This window comes from Schistocerca americana, chromosome 11, assembly GCF_021461395.2.
Source record: "Schistocerca americana isolate TAMUIC-IGC-003095 chromosome 11, iqSchAmer2.1, whole genome shotgun sequence".
Lineage (NCBI taxonomy): Eukaryota > Metazoa > Arthropoda > Insecta > Orthoptera > Acrididae > Schistocerca > Schistocerca americana.
This window is the reverse complement of record NC_060129.1, coordinates 28,618,758-28,644,976: the sequence shown is the minus strand read 5'-3', so window position 1 is coordinate 28,644,976 and position 26,219 is coordinate 28,618,758. Positions and strand designations below refer to the sequence as shown.

The window sequence follows — 26,219 nt, the reverse complement described above, 5'->3', positions numbered from 1 at the left end:
GCTGCACAACTCTACTGTAGAACCTGACGAAAACGCACGAACTGTTAGTAGTACGCAGATATTCAAAAACCTAACTACTGAAGCACTCAGGTGAAAGTAAATAATTTGACCCTGATTAGGAACTTGTAATATGTCAGAAAATCGGTTTACTTTCTGACGCAAACGGAAAAGCGAGAACTGTGGCTATTAGATGTTGAACTTACACGCAGAAACTCAGGAAACTAAACTATTAAAGCACACAGATGATATAACACAATTCGCTCCTGGTTAGGAATTCTTAAATGACAAATGCGGTTACTTATCTGTTGCTGTCTCTGTCGCGGCCGGCTACTGCTGCTTTATGAAATATGTTTCACTGCAGAGCCGTGGCTAGGCAGTGGCTGGTTCTGTACCAGTTACCACTGTATATTCCTTGTTCACTTTCATACCATTCTGACAGCGAGGATGCTAATGGAGTGACACTTCCAAGAAGCATCGCTAGTTAGGAAAAGCTTCTTGAAAACCATCCAGCAACCAATCAGATAGCTGTTAATGGTCACATGGAGCAATAGAGCATAGCTGGGATAATTTGGCTCACTCTTGGCAAACAGCTTTCAGTCTGATCAGAGGTGTCGTTCCATCCCATTCTGCAGCACTATGACCCTCAGTCTGTTAGTGGCCTTAGAGGTAAAGTTCTGATGTGAACACCAGTCATTTGTTTCAAAGCACCCTACATTGTTGGTTTTTTTAAACTGTATGCTTGATGTCATAGCGTAGATTTTCCTGGTGTATCAAATACTGATGATTTTCATGGGTTTGCAGCCGGGTTCCATCGTCCTGACGACAACGCGATATTTCGGCGCACCATCTGGCTGCCATCTTCAGGAGAGATTGAGTGCACAATCACGCTGGAACTGAAGAGACCTCAGGTTCGGCGGCTCCTTTATACCGCGGGAACTGGCCGTTGCGCGTGCGCGAACAACGGAAGAGCTGCCCTCTGTGAGGTGAAGAACTGCAGCAGCGCCAGCGGTGAAAACTGTCAAAAGCGAGGAATCGCAAAATTAAAATGCAGCTGGTCGGAAAACAGACCGTTGTTGTTTTATCTGTGATAAAATAGGATTCCATGTCTTGCTTAAAGGAAAACCTTTGTCTCTATTAATAATATCATCAAACAGACGTATTTCAATTGATTCTTTCAATACACAATCCCAGTAACGGGAAGCCAAGGCAATAATTTGCGTCTCTTTGAAGGACATATTGTGCCCTTCATTAAGACAGTGTTCGGCAACGGCTGATTTGTCCGGCTGGAGCAGACGTGTATGCCGTTAATGTCCCACACATCGATCTTGAACTGTATGAATAGTCTGTCCAATGTAGGCCTTGCCACAGTGCCAGGGAATCTTGTATACCCCAGGCTTCCTCAGTCCCAAATCATCTTTCACCGATCCAAGAAGGGATCTAGTTTTGGCAAAGGCATAAGCACGCTTTTAATATCATATTTCCTGAGGATTCTTGAAATTTTCGGAGACATGCTTCCCACAAAGGGTAAAAAAGCAACAGATTTGGAAGTGTCAACTGTTGGTTCTCGTGGGGGTCCAAATTGAAAAGCACGAGTAATCTGGTAATCAGAATAGCCATTCTGCCTGAAGACAACCTTGAGGTGATCCAACCCCTGTTTCAAGTTATCGGAATCCGAAACAGCATAAGCCCTCTTGACCAGTGTGCGTAAAACTCCCAAGCGTTGATGTTGTGGATGACAACTTGTGGCATGGAGGTAGCAGTCCGTATGCGTATGTAGGTTTTCGGTATACACTGTGGCCGAAAGTTCCATTTTCTTTCTTATGTACTAAGATATCCAAAAATGGTAATTTGCCATCATTTTCAATTTCCATCGTAAATTTGATTCGTGGATGAAGGCAGTTAAAATGATATACAAATCGTTGAAGAGATTCCATTCCATGTGGCCAAACAATGAAAATATCATCCACGTATCTCAAAAAACATGTTGGTTTAAGAGATGATGTCTTAAGTGCCATATGCTCAAAATCTTCCATAAAGAGTACCCAAGGTACATAAACCTGGGGCACCTCTTCGTCCGATTGTTACTAATCTGGGTGGCCCTACTTATAATTTGGCAAAATATCTTGCTTCTGTTCTGAGCCCACACGTTGGGAAGTGTGAACACCACATATCCAAGTCGTCCGATTTTATTCAATGCCTGACGTCTCTACGCCCTGGAACATCTGACCTAGTGAACTTTGATGTTGTTTCACTTTTCACTCAGGTACCTTTGGAGCAGTCTTTAGTGCTAATTTGTCAACTCTTGGATGGCAAAACTAGTGAGCTGTGCCGCCATGTATTGACATCGACGTATTTTTTATTTAATGAAGCAATTTTTGAACAAACTGACGGTGTCGCTATGGGGAGTCCTCTTTCCCCTATTGCCGCCAATTTCTTTATGGAAGATTTTGAGCATATGGCACTTAAGACATTTTCTCTTAAACCAACATGTTTTTTCAGATATGTGGATGATATTTTCATCGTTTGGCCACATGGAATGGAATATCTTCATCGATTTTTATATCATTTTAACTGCCTTCATCCACGAATCAAATTTACGATGGAAATTGAAAATGATGGCAAATTACCATTTTTGGATGTCTTAGTAAATAAGGAAGACAATGGAACTTTCGGCCACAGTGTATACCGAAAACCTACATACGCATACGGACTGCTACCTCCATGCCACAAGTTGTCATCCACACATCAACGCTTGGGAGTTTTACGCACACTGGTCAAGAGGGCTTATGCTGTTTCGGATTCCGATAACTTGAAACAGGAGTTGGATCACCTCAAGGTTGTCTTCAGGCAAAATGGCTATTCTGATTACCAGATTACTCGTGCTTTTCAATTTGGACCCCCACGAGAACCAACAGTTGACACTTCCAAATCTGTTGCTTTTTTACCCTTCGTGGGAAGCATGTCTCCGAAAATTTCAAGAATCTTCAGGAAATATGATATTAAAAGCGTGCTTATGCCTTTGCCAAAACTAGATCCCTTCTTGGATCGGTGAAAGATGATTTGGGACTGAGGAAGCCTGGGGTATACAAGATTCCCTGGCACTGCGGCAAGGCCTACATTGGACAGACTATTGGTACAGTTCAAGATCGGTGTGTGGAACATCAACGGCATACCCGTCTGCTACAGCCGGAAAAATCTGCCGTTGCCGACCACTGTCTTAATAAAGGGTACAACATGTCCTTCAAAGAGACGCAAATTATTGCCTTGGCTTCCCGTTACTGGGATTGTGTATTGAAAGAATCAATTGAAATACGTCTGTTTGATGACATTATTAATAGAGACAAAGGTTTTCCTTTAAGCAAGACATGGAATCCTATTTTATCACAGATAAAACAACAACGGTCTATTTTCCGACCAGCTGCATTTTAATTTTGCGATTCCTCGCTTTTGACAGTTTTCACCGCTGGCGCTGCTGCAGTTCTTCACCTCACAGAGGGCAGCTCTTCCGTTGTTCGCGCACGCGCAATGGCCAGTACCCGCAGTATAAAGGAGCCGCCGAATCTGATCTCTTCAGTTCCGACCGAGCGAGGTGGCGCACTGGTAAGACACTGGACTCGCATTCGGGAGGACGACGGTTCAATCCCGCGTCCGGCCATCATGATTCAGGTTTTCCGTGATTTCCCTAAATCGCTCCAGGCAAATGCCGGGATGGTTCTTTTCAAAGGGCACGGCCGACTTCCTTCCCCATCCTTCCCTAATCCGATGAGACTGATGACCTCGCTGTCTGGTCTCCTTCGCCAAAACAACCAGCCAACCATCTTCAGTTCCGGCATGGTTGTGCACTCAATCTCACCTGAAGATGGCGGCCAGGTGGTCCGCCTAAATATCGTGTTGTCATCAGGACGATGGAACCCAGCTGCAAACCCATGAAAATCATCTGTATGCCTGATTTCCATGTACTCCTGGATCCACATCCTACAATTGACTAGTACTTGACAAATCTTGTACAATAGTTCATTGTCATGATTGGCATAGGTCATGATTTTATTAGGTGCAGTTAACTCATTAATTTATGGGTATCTACTGTGTTTATGTAGACTCAGTTCTCTGGGTGGTTTTCCACACAACCACACAATATGTTTATTTTCTGCTTACATCTCATGTACCAGATGAACGCTATATGACCCATCTTCAGCTAACACAGATATATATTTGGTCCAAATTGTGTACCTTTTTTAACATGTTACTGTCTTTCTTAGAAATTAGTAGTATATTTTCAGATTCAGCTGAATATATGGCTGTTGTCCAGAAACCCGGTTTTTCTTTCCTTTTATTGGAAAACAATATTTAATACAAATGTATGCGGATGTTGCCTATTATGAATAATCTACACAGCAGTTGATGTCTTATCACGAGAAAGGTGTAATAAAATGTAATCACATTACTAAAAGTGTCATTACTAAAGTATAGCAAAACAGAACACTGCAAATCACTTAATTATAACTGTCTCCATGATTTCCACGTATGATGGGTCATACTAAACCACTTTCAACAATAACAAATAGGTAGTAAATCAAAAATTTAAACAATCGTTCTGAAATTAAAAATGAAGCATAAATACACATTTCCAAAAAAGTCATTTTTATTTACACAAAAATAATAAAAATATCCACAATGGAAACATCTTTGAACGTAACACAAGAAATACACTCCTGGAAATGGAAAAAAGAACACATTGACACTGGTGTGTCAGACCCACCATACTTGCTCCGGACACTGCGAGAGGGCTGTACAAGCAATGATCACACGCACGGCACAGGGGACACACCAGGAACCGCGGTGTTGGCCGTCGAATGGCGCTAGCCCCGCAGCATTTGCGCACTGCCGCCGTCAGGGTCAGCCACTTTGCCGTGGCATACGGAGCTCCATCGCAGTCTTTAACACTGGTAGCATGCCGCGACAGTGTGGACGTGAACCATATGTGCAGTTGACGGACTTTGAGCGAGGGCGTATAGTGGGCGTGCGGGATGCCGGGTGGACGTACCGCCGAATTGCTCAACACGTGGGGCGTGAGGTCTCCACAGTACATCGATGTTGTCGCCAGTGGTCGGCGGAAGGTGCACGTGCCCGTCAACCTGGGACCGGACCGCAGCGACGCACGGATGCACGCCAAGACCGTAGGATCCTACGCAGTGCCGTAGGGGACCGCACCGCCACTTCCCAGCAAATTAGGGACACTGTTGCTCCTGGGGTATCGGCGAGGACCATTCGCAACCGTCTCCATGAAGCTGGGCTATGGTCCCGCAGACCGTTAGGCCGTCTTCCGCTCACGCCCCAATATCGTGCAGCCCGCCTCCAGTGGTGTCGCGACAGGCGTGAATGGAGGGACGAATCGAGACGTGTCGTCTTCAGCGATGAGAGTCGCTTCTGCCTTGGTGCCAATGATGGTCGTATGCGTGTTTGGCGCCATGCAGGTGAGCGCCACAATCAGGACTGCATACGACCGAGGCACACAGGGCCAACACCTGGCATCATGGTGTGGGGAGTGATCTCCTACACTGGCCGTAGACCACTGGTGATCGTCGAGGGGACACTGAATAGTGCACGGTACATCCAAACCGTCATCGAACCCATCGTTCTACCATTTCTAGACCGGCAAGGGAACTTGCTGTTCCAACAGGACAATGCACGTCCGCATGTATCCCGTGCCACCCAACGTGCTCTAGAGGTGTAAGTCAACTACCCTGGCCAGCAGGATTTCCGGATCTGTCCCCCATTGAGCATGTTTGGGACTGGATGAAGCGTCGTCTCACGCGGTCTGCACGTCCAGCACGAACGCTGGTCCAACTGAGGCGCCAGGTGGAAATGGCTTGACAAGCCGTTCCACAGGACTACATCCAGCATCTCTACGATCGTCTCCATGGGAGAATAGCAGCCTGCATTGCTGCGAAAGGTGGATATACACTGTACTAGTGCCGACATTGTGCATGCTCTGTTGCCTGTGTCTATGTGCCTGTGGTTTTGTCAGTGTGATCATGTGATGTATGACCCCAGGAATGTGTCAATAAAGTTTCCCCTTCCTGGGACAATGAATTCACGGTGTTATTTCAATTTCCAGGAGTGTATTTAGTACTCATATTCTGAGAGTTGTTCTTGTTATAGAAATAACCGGAATCAAATCATAACACCTAATATTTGTTTACACATTTTATTTCATGTAGAACTCTCACAGTATTAATTGCTGAACAAATAATTAAGAGCTTTGGTGCATAACACTTATCTACAGCGTCTCTGAATCATATACAGAGCTTTGTGAAACAAAAATTTCACAAAAATACGGCACTGGTGTAAATGGCAACAAAGCACAGTGCATATGTTAGATTACACATTTTCGCACCTGACCCATTTACCTGAAGATGCACTGATGAGCATAAATGTCATGAACACTGCCTCTGAGGAGAATGAATGCCACATGTTGTATGCGCATGATACAGTAAGCAGATTATAAGTATATAAGTAGACCAGAGATTAACAAGGTATTGTTTTAGAGGGGATGCGAGCATGTAAACAAGATGACTTAAGTGACTTTAGCAAAGGGCAAGTTACAATGTCATTGCAGTTGGGAAATAGTGCCTCAAGAGTGGTGAAGCTCATTGGCTGAATCTATGCTACTATTGAGAACATCTGTGGAAAGTGGCTGAAAGGTGATAAAAACCATAACCTTATGAAAAGGTGTAATACATCTATACTTCACAAATCATGGAGGTCAGAGGCTTGCCTGTTCTGTAAGGCTGGAAATTTGGCAATATGTGGCATATGTAATGACGGAAAACGGCCATACACATTTTTGAACCCACAGTTCAATGTACATTGTTGAACATGAGAATTCACAACATATGGTCATTGTATGTTTCCATACTGATCCACCAAAATGTTCAATTGCAACTGCTGTGGGCAAGGGATCATTCAGGCTGGACTGAAGGTCAATGCAAATGTCAGACTGGATGACATTTCCTGTTACACCACATCAGTTGTCACATCCAGATATGCTATCATCTAGGTCAATGGCACCAGATGGAGGACCCATTATGCTATGGGGGCAGTCACTTGGGCTCCTTTGGGAAATCTAGTAGTAATTGAAGGCATCATAACAGTTGCAGACTACGTGACATTTGTTGCAACTGCATAGATTCTTTCAAGACTGATGTGTTCTCCATTGGTGAAAGCTTCTTTCAGCATGATAACTGTCCATGTCACATGTGCAGAATGACTCCACAGTGGTTTGAGTAGCATGGTAACTAACACCGATGCGTCGACCACACCATTTACCTGATCTGAATGTATGGAATACAATTGCATAGACATCTGGTGCAACATACGTTCAGAAACATGTAAACGACATGTCAAGTCCACATCATGTAGAACTGTCGATGTATTGTGTTCCAAAGGTGGACAAACATGCTATTAAGCAGGTTGCTATATCTGTTGTTACGTTTACTAATGCAGGATTAGTACTAACAAAACAATGTACACAATATTAATGACACATACAGGAAATCTCTTCAGGAAACATACCTGAGTAATTGTCACATTCACTGTTGCTGCCACTGTTTCTAAAATGCAGAGTTACAAGTACTACATGATGACTGTTTGGAATAATAAGCAGCAAGTCATAACATTTCTTTGGGCTTCTACTGAATATTGAATGCTACTTATGATTACTGACAAAGGTAAGGATTTATCACAATTGACAATCTTCATGTCTCAAGATCAATGGGGAAAAATCAGCAGCGTTAATGACAAAAAAAATTCGATTTATGTTTCTCGTTTATTTAGCAATACAATTTCTCGACATCTCAAGCTGCAGATTTGGATTTTTATATTGTCACATTACCTGTTACCACTCTGTACTACACATTATTGCACGTTTTTGTTTTACAGTTCTGCCACATTTTAATGTTATTTCACAGGTGTGACAACTTATTGTTCCTCTGCTAGATCCATTATTTTAAAGGCCTTGATGGCACCACCCAGGAAAACCTATTTGTATAAACTAACACTTACTTGTAGTTTCTTTCTGATGTGAAGTAATGCTTGTGTCTTGAGAATACCCAATTCAGTGAAACTTGTCACATATGACATTTGGGAGGTCCCATTCCAATGTGTTCTACTGCATGTGTCCTGAGATCACCTGATCTAGCAAATGACTTGCCACAACTCACATTCGTTAGGTTTCTTTCCAGTGTGAATTAGTGAGTGTTTCTTCAGACTGCCTGCCCTGGTAAAAGATTTCCCACAAATATCGCATTTGTGAGGTTTCTTCCCAGTGTGAATTAATACATGTGTCTTGAGATTGCTTGATACAGTAAAACATCTCCCACAAATCTCACATTTGTGAGGTTTATTTCCAGAGTGAATTAGTGAGTGTGTCTTGAGACTGCCTGCAGTAGGAAAAGATTTCCCACAAATATCGCATTTGTGGGGTTTCTTCCCAGTGTGAATGAATAAATGTGTCTTGAGATTGCTTAACACATTAAAACACTTCCCACAAATCTCACATTTGTGAGGTTTCTCTCCAGAGTGAATTATGGAGTGTGTCTTGAGACTGCCTGCCGTAGAAAAAGATTTCCCACAAATATCGCAGTTGTGGGGTTTCTTCCCAGTGTGAATTAATAAATGTGTCTTGAGACTGCTTGACACAGTAAAACACTTCCCACAAATTTCACATTTGTGAGGTTTCTTTCCAGAGTGAATTATGGAGTGTGTCTTGAGACTGGCTGCCGTAGCAAAAGATTTCCCACAGATATCGCATTTGCGGGGTTGCTTCCCAGTGTGAATTAACATGTGTGCCTTGAGATTGCTTAATGCAGCAAAACATTTCCCACATATGTCACATTTGTGAGGTTTCTTTCCTGTGTGAATTAATACATGTCTGTTGAGGTCGCTTGAGAAAGCAAACGATTTCCCACAAATATCACATTTGTGAGGTCTTTCCCCGGTGTGCGTGAATGCATGTTTCTTGAGATCGTCTGACCTAGCAAAAGATTTCATACAAATCTCACATTTATGAGGTTTCTTTCCAGTATGAATAAATTTGTGTTTGTTGAGATTCCCTGCCATAGTAAAAGATTTCCCACAAATATCGCATTTGTGGGGTTTCTTTCCGGTGTGAATTAATGATTGTGTTTTGAGATCCCTAGCATAAGATTTCCCAGAAGTCTCATGTTTGTGAGGTTTCCTCCCAGTGCGAATTAATATCCGTGTCTTGAGACGAACTGACTGGGCATACGATTTGTCACGTACATCACATTTGTGCGGCCTTTTCCTGCTGTGTATGAATACATGTCTCTTGAGATCACCTGACCTAGTGAACAATTTGCCACAAATATCACATTTGTTGGTTCTTTTTGCAGTAGGTAGATCAGCCTGGGCACTGATATGAACAGCTGTAGATGAAGTTCCATAATCACTTGTTTTCTCTGCAAAATTTGCCGTTTGTGTGTTACCCATGTTGGAGGACTTCTTTGAAGCTTTCCTAGTTTCCTTATATGAAGGCTGCTCATTGTCTTCTGCAACAGAAACTACTGGATAACTATTCAAGAAGATGCTGCTTCCATGCTTATCACTATAGCCATATGTTTCATGGTTGCCAGCAGTTAAGACATAATACTCACTCATTTTCAAATGTTTTTTCAAACTAACATCACTGTGTAATACCTCACCACACCACTTACAAACATACAAAGGTGGTTGAGTGCCATCAATGTGCATAAACACATGCATTGTGAGTCTGTATTTTGAAGGAAAGCTTTGTTGGCAGAAATTACAAATATATACATGTAATTCCTTTTCCCTCGTAGCACAGTCATATTGGGTGGCAACTGAGCATTCCTTATCAATAGTCACATCATCTGTATTGGTACCAAACTCGTGTGTTGATTTCTCCATGTCTGTCACCAACTCATCCTGGACCAGTCTATGGTGACAAGTTTCTTCACGTGATGTGCCGCAGCTCCCACCAGTACTCTGAGTCAATCTGAAGAGTGAAGAGAGTATATAATATTCCAACAGAAGGAGAGATCCGTGGTTTAAAACTAAAATACCCAGAGGAAATTCAATATTGCTTGATCTGAGTCCCTGCCAATTTGATTTGAAATTTTTAGATGAGAATTAAAATTATTCACATTCACATTTTACCATCTTTTCAAAATACAGTGCTACACATTAATAGTCTACACCAATTAATTAAATGTATCAAAAGATGTATGTTACATGTCTTAATTCAAAATTCTTCAGTTCAAAGTATGTGAGATTTAATTAAAAAATTATTTGTGTTAATGTTCCTGTTCCATTATCTTAGCTCTGTAAGTGCCCTTTCATTGTTTTGCAAACACTTTCACCTTCAGAAATGATAAATTTATTTCACCTAGTAAACAGATTTTTTTGTTTGATTCCCAGTAAGTCAAAAACTAGAGCAAGCTTCAATATTTTAATTAGGTATCTAGTATGGATTTTAGTCAGGTGGATAATGAGTGTTAATGAACAAGAATCAATGTCACATCAGTCAAGAGAAAAAAATTGCATGCTGATGAATGAATGAATGAATGAATGAATGAATGACACTCTTCCAGATGGTTTTAATCCAAGACTATGTTTTTGGCACTGCAACTTGTATGAAGCCTTGCACAAATGGAAATACTGTCTGAAAAGATGGAAATGGTTGTAAATTGTCTATTATATTTACACTGAGCCTTTTTGAAAGTTTTTACATGTTCCTGGAATTGCAGAACACCACTGACTGAAGGAGACACATGAATGGCCACATCATCCATTAAACACTGCAGGCTGACACTCCATATTGAGTGGCAGCGGTAACAGCTGATGCATGAGCTACCCCTGTATTATCTGGATCCCATTATTCCACTACCATTTCAATCCTTTCCCACAGAGAGAACTGATGCCTTTCAGGTCCATCATGTTGGACATGAAGTATTATGAACTGCTGAAGGTGTGCATGGTCCAGTGCTTTCTTTTGTTCTGACTAACTTTTAACTTTTTTTGCAATGTGTAGCGTATATAGTTTTTTGCAATGGTATTTGGTAAATTTCGAGTGTTTTTAAACTCTTAACTGGGAACACACAATTGTTTTTTAATTTAACTGGTATCATGGTGTGTATCAGATTCTAGAAGTTGACAACCAAATCAGTAAGTATTTTAACTTTTTTTTAACTCCATTAGTTTCAACATGTATTGTCACACATATGAAAGTGAAGTAACTGAATATTAATAATGAAGAAAGAAATCAAAAAATATGCAACTAAGGTTGAGAGGGAAGGGCATGTTCCATCTCTATAATAAGAGGGGTGGGGGGAAAGAGGGGGAGTGAGGGGGGGCAAGAGAGGCAAGGGGAGGGGAGGGGGGGCGAGAGAGGCAAGGGGAGGGGAGGGGGGGCGAGAGAGGCAAGGGGAGGGGAGGGGGGGCGAGAGAGGCAAGGGGAGGGGAGGGGGGGCGAGAGAGGCAAGGGGAGGGGAGGGGGGCGAGAGAGGCAAGGGGAGGGGAGGGGGGGCGAGAGAGGCAAGGGGAGGAGAGAGGGGGCGAGAGAGGCAAGGGGAGGAGAGAGGGGGCGAGAGAGGCAAGGGGAGGGGAGAGGGGGCGAGAGAGGCAAGGGGAGGGGAGGGGGGCGAGAGAGGCAAGGTGAGGGGAGGGGGGCGAGAGAGGCAAGGTGAGGGGAGGGGGGGCGAGAGGGGCAAGGTGAGGGGAGGGGGGCGAGAGAGGCAAGGGGAGGGGAGGGGGCGAGAGAGGCAAGGGGAGGGGAGGGGGCGAGAGAGGCAAGGGGAGGGGAGGGGGGCGAGAGAGGCAAGGGGAGGGGAGGGGGGGCGAGAGAGGCAAGGGGAGGGGAGGGGGGGGGGCGAGAGAGGCAAGGGGAGGGGAGGGGAGGGGGGCGAGAGAGGCAAGGGGAGGGGAGGGGAGGGGGGCGAGAGAGGCAAGGGGAGGGGAGGGGAGGGGGGCGAGAGAGGCAAGGGGAGGGGAGGGGAGGGGGGCGAGAGAGGCAAGGGGAGGGGAGGGGAGGGGGGCGAGAGAGGCAAGGGGAGGGGAGGGGAGGGGGGCGAGAGAGGCAAGGGGAGGGGAGGGGAGGGGGGCGAGAGAGGCAAGGGGAGGGGAGGGGAGGGGGGCGAGAGAGGCAAGGGGAGGGGAGGGGAGGGGGGCGAGAGAGGCAAGGGGAGGGGAGGGGAGGGGGGCGAGAGAGGCAAGGGGAGGGGAGGGGAGGGGGGCGTGAGAGGCAAGGGGAGGGGAGGGGAGGGGGGCGTGAGAGGCAAGGGGAGGGGAGGGGAGGGGGGCGTGAGAGGCAAGGGGAGGGGAGGGGAGGGGGGCGTGAGAGGCAAGGGGAGGGGAGGGGAGGGGGGCGTGAGGGGGAAGGGGAGGGGAGGGGAGGGGGGCGTGAGGAGGAAGGGGAGGGGAGGGGAGGGGGGCGTGAGGAGGAAGGGGAGGGGAGGGGGGCGTGAGGGGGGAGAGGGGGAAGGGGGGAGAGGGGGAAGGGGGGAGAGGGGGAAGGGGGGAGAGGGGGAAGGGGGGAGAGGGGGAAGGGGGGAGAGGGGGAAGGGGGGAGAGGGGGAAGGGGGGAGAGGGGGAAGGGGGGAGAGGGGGAAGGGGGGAGAGAGGGAAGGGGGGAGAGAGGGAAGGGGGGAGAGAGGGAAGGGGGGAGAGAGGGAAGGGGGGAGAGAGGGAAGGGGGGAGAGAGGGAAGGGGGGAGAGAGGGAAGGGGGGAGAGAGGGAAGGGGGGAGAGAGGGAAGGGGGGAGAGAGGGAAGGGGGGAGAGAGGGAAGGGGGGAGAGAGGGAAGGGGGGAGAGAGGGAAGGGGGGAGAGAGGGAAGGGGGGAGAGAGGGAAGGGGGGAGAGAGGGAAGGGGGGAGAGAGGGAAGGGGGGAGAGAGGGAAGGGGGGAGAGAGGGAAGGGGGGAGAGAGGGAAGGGGGGAGAGAGGGAAGGGGGGAGAGAGGGAAGGGGGGAGAGAGGGAAGGGGGGAGAGAGGGAAGGGGGGAGAGAGGGAATGGGGGAGAGAGGGAAGGGGGGAGAGAGGGAAGGGGGGAGAGAGGGAAGGGGGGAGAGAGGGAAGGGGGGGAGAGAGGGAAGGGGGGAGAGAGGGAAGGGGGGAGAGAGGGAAGGGGGGAGAGAGGGAAGGGGGGAGAGAGGGTTGGTTGGTTGGTTTGGGGAAGGAGACCAGACAGCGAGGTCATCGGTCTCATCGGATTAGGGAAGGACGGGGAAGGAAGTCGGCCGTGCCCTTTGAAAGGAACCATCCCGGCATTTGCCTGGAGCGATTTAGGGAAATCACGGAAAACCTAAATCAGGATGGCCGGACGCGGGATTGAACCGTCGTCCTCCCGAACGCGAGTCCAGTGTCGAACCACTGCGCCACCTCGCTCGGGGGGAGCGAGGGAAGGGGGGAGAGAGGGAAGGGGGGAGAGAGGGAAGGGGGGAGAGAGGGAAGGGGGGAGAGAGGGAAGGGGGGAGAGAGGGAAGGGGGGAGAGAGGGAAGGGGGGAGAGAGGGAAGGGGGGAGAGAGGGAAGGGGGGAGAGAGGGAAGGGGGGAGAGAGGGAAGGGGGGAGAGAGGGAAGGGGGGAGAGAGGGAAGGGGGGAGAGAGGGAAGGGGGGAGAGAGGGAAGGGGGGAGAGAGGGAAGGGGGGAGAGAGGGAAGGGGGGAGAGAGGGAAGGGGGGAGAGAGGGAAGGGGGGAGAGAGGGAAGGGGGGAGAGAGGGAAGGGGGGAGAGAGGGAAGGGGGGAGAGAGGGAAGGGGGGAGAGAGGGAAGGGGGGAGAGAGGGAAGGGGGGAGAGAGGGAAGGGGGGAGAGAGGGAAGGGGGGAGAGAGGGAAGGGGGGAGAGAGGGAAGGGGGGAGAGAGGGAAGGGGGGAGAGAGGGAAGGGGGGAGAGAGGGAAGGGGGGAGAGAGGGAAGGGGGGAGAGAGGGAAGGGGGGAGAGAGGGAAGGGGGGACGGTCGTAGCAATCTCACAGCCTTTGCATCTTGACAAGGACTGATGTAGACATCAACTGAAGGTATTAGAAATAAAAAAGAAATCACACTGCTAAACATTCGATTTTCTACATTCAGTTAATTTAATTTTGTGCCCATGGCACACCATAATGGGAATGCTGATACTGAAGATTTTGAAGCAACTTGCTGTTGTTGCTGTGGTATTCCACAAAATGTAATGGGAACACTGTTGGTAAATATGTGAATAGCAACTGGCTCTGCGACAATTGTCAGCCACGCGACCTAAATGTCGTAAGACCGAAAGGATAGACATATGGATGATGATCTATCCCTACATAATTACTCTGCAATTCACAGTTAAGGATCTGTCAGAGGGTCATCGAACCATCATTTTTTTATCTACTTCTCTACCATCCCACTCTCTCAGCGTGCAGAGAAAACGAACACTTACATCTTCCCATGTGAGCTCCGATTTCTCGTACTTTACTATGATAATTTCTCTCTGTATAGATGGGCACCAATAAAATATCACACTGACGACAAAATTCATGTATGAAATTTCACGAAAAAGTCTTGCCACAGCGAAAAACGCCTTTGTTTTAAATACCACCACCCCAGTTCACGTATCATATCAATAGCACACTTTCCCTTATTTCGCAATAATACAAAACCCGCTGCCTTCTTTGAATTTCTTTGACGTCCCACAGCACACTAATACTCCACAAGAGGACAGACAAGCATAGTGTACACTGTTTCTTTAGTGGACTTGTTACGTTTTCTATGTGGTCTACCAAGAAATCAGTCTTTGGTTTGCTTCCTCCAGAGCATTATCTATATGAATGTTATGATTTTATTTAATTATAAGTGTAATTCCTATGTATTTGAGTTTGCAGCTTTTTAGTTTGTATGATCTATCATGTAAACACCGTTCAGCATATTTATGTTAGTACTCATGTGGTTGACTTCATACTTTTTATTATTTATAGTCAATTGCCATTTTTCACACCATACAGATATCTTTATCACTTCACAATTCCTTTTGATCATCTGATGACTTTACAATAAGGTAAATGACAGCATCATCTGCAAAAAATCTAAGAGTTTCTCAGATTGTCTCCTAAATCGTGTATGTAGATCAGGAGGGCCTATAATACTTCCTTGGGAAATGCCAGATATTACTTTGATAACTATCTTTAACTTAGTACGAACTGTGACATTTCTGGTACAAAATCACGAATCGGTGCACAGAACTAGGATGATATTCTAGGGGCACACAATGTAATCTGAAGTCACTTGTGAGGAACTGAGCCAAAAGCCGTCTGAAAATCACAACAATATTCAATCAATGTAATGTCATCTGTCCATGTGAGTCATTACTTTGCGAGAATAAAGAGCTTGTTGTGTTTCACAGGAATTATGTTTTCCGAATATGTGTTGGCTATTTGTCAATAAATGATTTCTTCAATGTAACTCAATGTTCAAACAGACTGTTTTCCAAAATCCTACTGCAAAGTGACGTTAGTGGTATGGGTGTGCATTTCATCGGATTACTCCCATTTCCTTTCTTGGGTCCTGGTGTAATTCGTATAAATTTCCATTCTTTTGGTACCGATCTTTCTGCAGTTGAAGAGTTGTATATGACTGCTAAGTATAGGGCAATTTTTTTAGCGTATTCTGAAAGAAACCTGAATGGTGTACAAATTGGACCAGAGGCACTGCCTTTTTTAAGTGTTTTAAGCAGCTCCACTACATTTAGGATACCCACTCCTAAGTTACTCATGTAGGCAGTTATTCTTGATTAGAATTCTGGAATATTTATTTTGCTTTTCCTGTGAAGGAAAACTTTACCATTGCTATCGCACAATGAAGGTATCAATTCACCTTGTCAATTGTATACTTAACATACAACCAGAGTTTCTTCGGGTTTTCTACCACATTTCAAGGCAGAGTGGCGTCCTCGAAACTATTAAAAGCCACTCATTGAAATTTGCGACAAATTTCAAGCTTCTGTAAAACGTTGCCAATCTTGTGGTTATTTGCATCGTTAACATTTGGCATGTGTATTTCATTGCTTCGGCACCAGGTCTGACCTGTCTTGTGCCAGTACCACCTCTTATTAATTTGACATGTAACTCCCAGTAATTACTTATTTGACTTTAAACCGCATCTAGACTATGTTTAGAAGGAATGGAAACTGTCTCTTCAAAATGTGTCAAGCGAATTTTTATGTGCGTTTTCAAGGGCATGAATTTTTTCGGTTATTTTGGTGAGTTTCGATGTTACAGTATTCACTCTTGTGAACTCTTCATGGCTCAACAACATTGTGGTCACTAATCACTGTATCTGTTATGCTCCCTGTTTGGTCAGGGTTATTAAGATGTGAAGGATGTTTTCGCAACCATCTACAATGAGTGCGCTTCTGAACTCTTTGTTCAAAATAATTTTCAGAGACGCCATTAAGTACGGTTTCGGACGACGTTTTATGCCTAGCACTGACAAACATTTATTTTCGCCAATATATCGATGGTAGACTGAAGTCTTACCATTTATAATTGTAAGAGTGGCATACCTATTTGAAATGACACTCAAGTTTTCTTTTAACTGTTCAGCAACTGCTTCATCCAAGTCAGAGCGTCGGTAAAGGGAACTTCTTAACTTATTCCAGTTGGTAGGTATAAGCTCAACCTGTACTAATCATAATGTGTAGGCTTTCACAGTCAGTATCTTCACTGGTTAAGACTTCTGGGCTGAGAGGCCGAGGTCGATCTGCAAAACTACTACTTCCTGACGTTTCGTTGTCAACTGTAGGCAACAACTTTCGAGGTGAGTCAACAACTGGCTGCCAGGCCGTGGAGGTCCCAACATTGCCCGTCCATGACTTATTTCCATTATGATGAGTTTTACGAACTGCCCTCCGACTCCAGCTGTTGCTAATTTTTTGAACAGCAGGTGCTGCAGTCTGGCAGTACAAGCCCTTTATAGTGGTATCGGTATGTGGATGAGACTTTTGTGGTATGAAATCATGGTGAAGAGGAACTGCATGGTTTCTTGATCTATATGAATAGTATTAATCCAAAGACAATGTACTATGGAGAAAAAGAGAAATGGACAAATAAATTTTTTGGATGTATCAGCAATTAAATGGGCATATGGGTGGCTAGGGCAAAAAGTGTATAGAAAATAAACACACACAGACCATTACCTCCATAAGGATTCGAACCTTCAACCCAGGCAGCAGACAGATGTCATTAAAAAAAAGGGTGGGCGGAGCTAATAACATCTGTGAGCCAGTTTATTTGCAAGATGAAGTAGATCATTTGCGAATGGCTGTTAAGAAAAATGGAGACGCAGACAACGAGATAGATCGAGCACTTAATCCCAGAAGAAAAGTGTATGACAACATTCAGTAAGAACAACCATCAGCTGGAAAAGCTTTTCTTCCATTTGTTCGTAATATTACAGACCGTATTCGGAAAGTTCCGGCCAAGTTTCAAGTTGAATCAATCTTTAGACCCACAAAGAAGATTAGTGAGTGAAAACGTAGGCTTCCGCGGCCGTTGTCATAGGGTGTACAGCCTGAGGAAGGCGGCCTCAAACCCAGAACTTTTTTGACCAAAATTACGGTATTTATGATCGTTGAAACATGCATGACATCTCTTATCAACTCCTGAGGTGTGTAAAATTTCGCGTGGCTGTGGGAAGGTTTATATAGAAACAAGGATAAGAAGTGTCAATACCCACTAAACCGGAAACTAAATGAACTGTCTACTGGGATATACAGACAAAACAGCTGTAGCAGACCATGTTTTTAAAGACGGGGATAATGAAATAAAATTTAGTGAGGCAAGTGTGCTAGCCAGGTCATCGATTATTATGTACATATGTATAGGGAAGCTATAGAGATTCAGGAATAGGAAAAAGGAAGGCTTAAAGTTAGACAGGATATGGCGGTCGACTTTGCACTAACGATGTGACGATCAATACATTCATTCGAGAATAATGATGTTAGTCAGAGACAGTCTTACAGTCGGCACCACGTGACATATGTTGGTGCCCTCTATATGGCAGCCATTGTTGACTAACCTCTGAAGATGTTGCCCGCAGTTGGCAACGAATTGTCAGGAAGTAGTTTTACAGATAGACCACAGCCTCTCAGACTGGAACTTTTAATTGGTCACTACCCGTACTACTTCACAGGAACTATCTACTTAAATTTTACTACAAGATAAATTATGTTGAACAGCAATGACCACTACACTGCCAACTGTATGTCACCTGTTCTTTGTGAACATGGTTACATCTGTTGAAAAATTTCAGCTGAACTTATTTCAATACATATAACTATTTGAAATTCAGTGTATTCTGTTAGCGCTTTGAGTCCTGGTTCTTTTCTAATGCAGCTATGACAATTTATAACTACAATACTTATTGTGGTTGTATCTACCCTATTTCAGTGTTCTACTTGCAGCCTTTGAAACTGAAGCGCTTTCTGCACTTACCTGAGACCCTCTAACCTAAAAAAAAAGACCAGTCTCCTTTACACATCCCCCATACTTGTGGAACTGCTTCTGTTGTATAGTTGACTCCTGACCCATTTAGCAGAAACTGTAAATCCACCACCTTTGCGCGGTAATCGAGGAACCTGCAACCAACACAATTGCAGAACTGCTTGGAACTCTGATTCAGACCTTCACTCCACTCTGTACCAAAGAACCACTTTCAGTTCTGCCCATGATGCTACAGATGGTGAGCTCCACCCTCGTCTCACAAGCAAGACTGGCAGTCTTTACTACCTAGTCGCCTGAAACCAGAAGAACCTCTTCCAGTCCAATGTGGCACATATTGTCAGCACTAACGTGAGCAAACACCTACAGCTGGCTATGCCATGCTTTTCTTGGCATCCGGAAGCACCCATTTCTTATCTGTAAAGACTACTCCTAGTGCCCACACAGAATGCACATTGGATTACTTCCCCTCCTACGCAGTCGCATCTCTAAATGGTGCTATTACACACCTAACATCGGAGCTTCCAATTACCAGTGATACCGCCCTCTGTGAATGCCCAGTCTTGCACGCTGAGAGGCTTCTACATGGCAAGTGACTTCATTTGGCTCATGGATTTCATCATCCATAGACAGCAAACACATACACTGCTGGCCACCGTAAATGCAACACCCTGAAGGAAGCATCCAAATCAAGTGAAATTTACACCACGAGTTTGCAGCGATGAGATATGCAACTGATTAGAATTTCAGTGCAGACGCACATCACGCGCGCCTGTGGCGCCACCTCATAGCGCCATTTAAGGCTTTACGATTTCGACGAGTGTACGTTCGGCACGTGTGTTTACCTTGTGGTTGTTTCACAAGACGATCAGTTATGCCTCGTAGACAACAGCGAACATCTTTTGATCAAGTATCCGAGTTCGACAGAGGGAGGATAGCGGCTTACCGAGATTGTGGATTATCATACAGAGAAATCGCTAGTCGTGTTGGACGAAACGAGACAACTGTAATGCGGATATGTGACCGTTGGATGCAGGAGGGTACGACGGACCGACGTGGTCGATCGCATTCATTCACCTCGGTGCACCACTGCACGTGCTGATAGGCAAATTGTGCGCATGGCATGACGAATCGCTCAGTGACATCTCGAACCATAGCACAGCACATTGCGTCTGTAACGCATCATCCAGTGTCTAAGCGTACCATTTGACGCCGTTTACAGCAGAGTGGTCTGTCCGCAAGACGTCCATTGCTTCGTCTACCACTGACGCAGAACCACAGACGTCTCCGTCGCCAATGGTGTGATGACAGACGGATGTGGATGGCAGAATGGAATGACGTCTTTACTGACGAGGCACGCTTCTGTCTGCAGCACCACGATGATCGGATTCGATTGTGGAGACACCATGGAGAGAGGATGATGGACAGCTGCATTATGCACTGCCACACTGGTCTTGCACCGGGTATTATGGTATGGGACGGTATTGGATATTACTCTCGCACGCCTCTAGTATGCATTGCCGGTACTTTAAATAGCCGGCGCTACATATCCGAGGTGCTGGAGCCAGTTGTCCTTCCTTACCTTCAGGGCTCGGCCACAGCCATATTTCAACAGGATAATGCGCGACCGCACGTGGCACGCATTTTCCAAAGGTTCTTCAATAACCAGATTGAATTGCTTCCCTGGCCGGCTCCCTCTCTGGATCTTTCGCCGATAGAAAACATGTGGTCCATGGTTGCTCAACGAGTGACCCAGATTACATCCCCAGCTGCCACACCAGATGATCTTTGGCAACGTGTGGAAGCTGCTTGGGCTGCTGTACCCCAGGAACACATCCAACGTCTCTTTGACTCAATGCCGAGACGTGTGGCAGCGGTGATCTCCAACAATGGTGGCTACTCTGGCTACTGATTCTGGCAGGAACCACATGTCACAGACGTCTGTAAACGTAATCATTTGATACTTGGTCAACATGTTATCTACAAAATAAATTTTGTTGTGCTACCTCTTGTCTTTCTTGGTGTTGCATTTACGGTGGCCAGCAGTGTATGTTCATCATATGAACAGAGTAGGCTCTCCGATCAGCCACACACAAATTCTTTCACTGCCACCCACATGCTGGAATGACTTCCCACTCAACCACAAGTGAGAAGTGAATCTCAGGGTGGGCAGTACCCAAGGTGACTGCAGCAGTGGACCAATCGGTGGATAGCACTGCCTGGAGCTGTGAGTGAAGAATCACCAACTTGGTTCACATCTAAACACAGTAATTACTATATCTGTCCATACCAGAGTAGTTGTGGTAAATACACAGGCATATACGAAATATAGGAGTTGGGAGTTGAAGGTAAGGAACACTGCCAAAATTTAAAATGAGTCGCTTGTTATGAAAACTTGTGTCAGCTCACAGTACTCTGATGTGTTTTCGCTGCTACTATACGAGCTACCACTGGTTGTTTGGTTTAAAGGTGGGAGAAGAGACCAAAGTACGCGGTCATAGGTCCCATGATCCTAATAAAACAATGCCACAAGTGTGAGAATATAATGGACGAAATATACACACTAGCCGCTAAAATTGCTACACCACAAAGATGACGTGCTACAGACGCGCAATTTAACCGACAGGAAGAAGATGCTGTGATATGCGAATGATTAGCTTTCAGAGCATTCACACATGGTTGGCGCCAGTGGCGACACCTACAACGTGCTGACATGAGGAAAGTTTCCAAACGATTTCTCATACACAAACAGCAGTTGACTGGCGTTGCCTGGTGAAACGTCGTCGTGATGCTTCGTGTAAAGAGGAGAAATGCGTACCATCACTTTTCCGACTTTGATAAAGGCCGGATTATAGCCTATCGCGATTGGGGTTTATCGTATCGCGACATTGCTGCTCGCATTGGTCGAGATCCATTGACTGTTAGCAGAATATGAAATCGGTGGGTTCAGGAGGGTAATACAGAATGCCGTGCTGGATCCCAGCGGCCTCTTAACACAACCATCTGCATCAACAGTTCGACGACATTTGCAGCAGCATGGACTATCAGCTCGGAGACCATGGCTGCGGTTACCCTTGACGCTGCATCACAGACAGGAGCGCCTGCGATGGTGTACTCAACGACAAACCTGGGTGCACGAATGGCAAAACGTCATTTTTTCGGATTAATCCAGGTTTTGTTTACAGCATCATGATTGTCGCATCCGTGTTTGGCGACATCGCAGTGAACTCACATTGGAAGCATGTATTCATCATCGCCACATTGGCGTATCACCCAGTGTGATGGTATGGGGTGCCATTGGTTACACGTCTCACTCATCTCTTGTTTGCATTGATGGCACTTTGAACAGTGGACGTTACATCTCAGATGTGTTACGACCCGTGGCTCTATCTTTCATTCAATCCCTGTGAAACTCTACATTTCAGCAGGATAATGCACGACTGCATGTTACAGGTCCTGTACAGACCTTTCCGGATACATAAAATGTTCGACTACTGCCCTGGCCAGCATATTCTGCAGATCTCTCACCAACTGAAAACGTCTGGTCAATGGTGGCCGAGCAACTGGCTTTTCACAATACGCCAGTATCTACTCTTGATGAACTGTGTTATCATGTTGAAGCTGCATGGGCAGCTGTACGTGTACACGCCATCCAAGCTCTGTTTGACTCAATGCCCAGGAGTATCAAGGCCGTTATTACAGCCAGAGGTGGTGGTTATGGGTACTGATTTCTCAGGATCTATGCACCCAAATTGCGTGAAAATGTAACCACATGTCAGTTCTAGTATAATATATTCGTCCAATGAATACCTGTTTATCATCTGCATTTCTTCTCGGTGTAGCAAATTTGATGGCCATTAGTGTATAACACAAAACGGAAAGGAAAAGCCACAAGAATCAAGGAAAGCCAGCGAACACTAAAAGGAACAAAAGAGGACAGGAAAACAACAGAGTGTCGTTAGAAGCAGAAGAGAGTAAAACAGGAAATCAGATTATAGTGGCTGGCCAACCACAAGAATAAAAAGGGAAAGCCAGCCACTTGAAACACATTAAAACCTCCACCCTAAAAGCACTAGGGTGGAGGACCCAGGGATAAAGGACATGGGCTAAAAACTACATAGAAGTACAAAATCCACTCTCATGGATAAAACTTAAAACGAAAGCTGCTGTGGAGGCATTGTCGGCCAACACTGAAGGCAGGGTGCTGGGAAAGTTAAAAGTCTGCTGCAGAGAGGCTAAAAGTGGGCAGTCCAGCGAGAGGTGGACGACTGTCATTTGGGAGCCACAGCGACACTGAGGTGGGTCCTCGTGATAGAGTAGGTAACCATGCGTTAGCCATTTATGGCCAATGCAGAGCTGGCAAAGGACAACTGATTCCCTGTGAGAGGCCTCCATGGAAGACTTCCACACATTGTTTCCTTAATGATACATAGTTTGTGTGTGCTGTTATGCCATTCCATCTCCCAAAGCTGGAAAACCCTGCGGTGTAAGACAGAACGCAGGTCAGCTACAGAGATGAGTATCTCCAGAAGCAGTTTCCACGTCGCCTGTTGACAATTTCATTGCCCCGGATTCCGACATGTCCTGATGTCCACACAAATACCACGTAATGGCTGGACTGTTGCAGGGATTAGATTGACTCCTGAATGAACGATACCAGAGGATGGCGAGGGTAGCACAGGTCGATAGCTTGTAGGCTGCTCAATGAGTCAGTGGACAGCAGAAATGACTCGCCAGGGCATGAGTGGATGTACTCAAGAGCACGAGATATGGGCGCCAACTCTGTAGTGAAAACACTGCAGCCAACTGGCTAAGAGTGCTGCTCAATATGTCCTCCATGAACATATGCGAAGCCTAGGTGACCATCAGCCATTGAGCCGTCGGTGTAAACCACTTCAGAGCCCCAGAACACGTCAAGAATCTAGAGGAAGTGACAAACGGAGGGCGGTGGGGTAACAGAGTCATTATGGCCATGCAAAAGGTTCAGACGAAACTGCATCTGAGCCGTACACCATGGAGGTGTACGTGAACAGACCACAAGTAGAGGTGGTAAAGGGAAGGACTCCAGTTTGGAGAGAAGGGTCTGCATGTAAACCACAATCGTTAGCCCCAATCTGGGCCACCGATGCAGGAGATGGACTGCCGTGAGCGGGAAATGGAGACGGCAATTCAGATGATCAGGGGAACTATGACTGTGTGCTGAGTAACTGGCAAGCAGTTACGCACGTCTGATCTGCAGTGGAGGGACACCAGCCTCCACCAGTACGATGGTCACCGGACTCATCCTAAAAGCTCATGTCGCTAATCGAACTCCACAGTGGTGCACGGGGTCGAGTAAATGTATTGCTGAAGGCGCTGCTGAGCCATAAACCACACTCCCATAGTCAATTCGGGATTGGACAAGGTCTCTGTAGAGCTGCAGCAGCATACAGCGATCTGCACCCCAATTGGTGTTGCTCAGGCAACGGAAGGTATTGAGGTGCTGCCAGCACTTCTGCTTAAGCTGACGAAGATGAGGGAGCAAAGTCAATTGAGTATCGAAAACTAGTCCTAGGAATTGATATGTCTCCACTACTGAGTGGATCATCATTAAGGTAAGGTGCAGGTTCTGGATGAACGATACGACGTCGACAGAAGTGCATAACACGTGACTCTGTGGCTGAAAACTGGAGCCGAGGGCTAGAGCCCATGACTGTGGGTTGTGGACAGCTCCCTGGAGGCGCCACTCAGCAACAACAGTACTGGAGCAACAGTACGAAATGCAGAAGTCGTCTGCGAACAGAGAAGGTGAGACAGAGGTCCTGACAGCTGCTGCTAGACCGTTAATGATGTCGCCAAGTCGTGTCATATGCTTTACGTAAGCCAAAAAAGATGGCAATTAGGTGTTGCCATTTTGAAAAGGCTGTTCAGATGGCAGACTCTATGGACACAAGATTATCAGTAGTCTTACAAAGAATGTTGGTGAGGCTGATGGGTCAATAGCTCTCCCGCCACTGCAATGGAAAGAAGCCATTGCACCAGACCCAGTTGAAGATGACGAGAAGATGTAGCCTGTAGTCAGATGAGAGATGTTTTATCTTCTGGCTGTGGATGCGATCAGGCCCAGAAGCAGTGTCAGGGCAACGTGCAAGGGCACTGATGAGCTCCCACTCTGTAAATGGGGCGTTATAGGATTCACTGCAGCGTGTACTAATAGAGAACGTTCCCTTGCAGCCGTCGTTTGAGTGTGCGAAAGGCTGGGGGGAGGGTAAATCTCTGACGCAGAGGCTGGAGCAAAGTGCTCAGAGTTTGCGTCGGTACATAACTCGCCATTTATGGTAACACCAGGGACAGCTGTTGGGGCCTGGTACCCGGAAAGACGTTTGATCTTTGCCCAGACTTGGGAAGGTGATGTGGCACTCAATGGTGGAGATTTATCTCTCCCAACACTCCTCCTTCCGTTGTTTGATATGGTAGGGGTAGCAAACACGGGCACAGAACCGTTTAAAGGCTATGAGGTGCTCCAGGGAAGGGTGCCGCTTATGCCGATGTAGAGCTCGCCGACGCTCCTTAATTGCTTCAGCGACTTCCGGTTTTTTTCTTCTTTTGGTTTTACAGCGCAAAACTGCTATGGTCATTAGTGCCGGTCTGTGACTTCGGAAACGGTAAAAAACGAAAATGGAAAGCAGCAGCAATGGGAACAAAACTCAAAAAATTGGAGAAACTAAAAGCAGAAGGAAAGCTTGAAAATCCACTACAGAAAGGGGTTGGTTGTCCCCAAAAAGAGCTTCAAATGACTGACGTCATCTCACTGGCACTAATAAACTCGAGAACGCGATCGGCCGAGCACGTGTCATCTGCTAAAATGGACGATATATCAGCCGTCAGCTGTAGACGGGCGCGTAACGGAGTAAAATAGGGGGTACACAATTAAAAGGTGTCTTACCGTCCACAGCTGAGAGCAGTGGGGACAGAGTGGGGGAGGATCGCCGCTTAAAAGATGTCGATGGCTAAAAAGACAGTGCCCTATCCAGAGTCTAGTTAAAATTACCTCCTCCCGACGACGCGTTCGGGAGAAGAGGTCCAAGCACAAGCAAGAGCTTTCACGTCCCGCAATTTATTATGGGGAAGTGTCGACCAATGTGCGTGCCATAAAAGAACAACACGACGACATAAAACGCTCCGTAAATCGGCGAAGGGAATCGATCGAATAGCTGGCCGAAGAAGAGAGACTCCAGCCTTGGCCGCTATATCGGCCGCCTCATTGCCACAGATAGCAACGTGTCCTGGGAGCCAGAGGAACGCCACCGAGACGCCCCCCAAATGGAGCAAGCGCAGGCAGTGCTGAATCCGGTGGACCAGAGGGTGGACAGGGTAGAGAGCTTGGAGACTGAGGAGAGAGCTGAGAGAATCTGAACAGATAACATACTGTATCCGCAGATGGCGGCGGATGTATTGGACAGCCTGGAGAACGGCATAAAGCTCTGCAGTATAAACCGAACACTGGTCAGGAAGCCGAAATCGATTTGGGGTGTCACCAACAATATAGGCACTCCTTACACCTAACGATGTTTTCGAGCCATCAGTGTAAATAAATGTGGCTTCCTTCATTTGTGCACATAGATCAGCAAATGCCCGACGATAAACAAGTGAAGGGGTAACATCCTTGGGAAATTGACAAAGGTCATGGAGCAGGCAGATCCGAGGACAGAGCCAAGGCGGTGCTGTGCCTCAAGTTGTCAAGAA

The 26,219-nt window shown here is 46.2% G+C and overlaps 1 protein-coding gene across 6 annotated transcripts in view; it reads right to left on the bottom strand.

Moving 5' to 3' along the window:
* Positions 1-6,037: 6,037 nt before the first annotated feature.
* The window catches only part of LOC124553631 (zinc finger protein 708-like), a 91,347-nt gene continuing 71,165 nt past the window's right edge, over positions 6,038-26,219 (bottom strand). For 4 of the 6 annotated variants that reach the window (XM_047127492.1, XM_047127493.1, XM_047127496.1 and 1 more), the window contains one exon: positions 6,038-10,036. In XM_047127492.1, the coding sequence (XP_046983448.1) occupies positions 8,197-10,036 (1,840 nt within the window). In that variant the 3' untranslated portion in view covers positions 6,038-8,196. The remainder of the gene's footprint in view (positions 10,037-26,219) is intronic. The other 2 variants (XM_047127494.1, XM_047127495.1) reach the window with 2 other exon arrangements.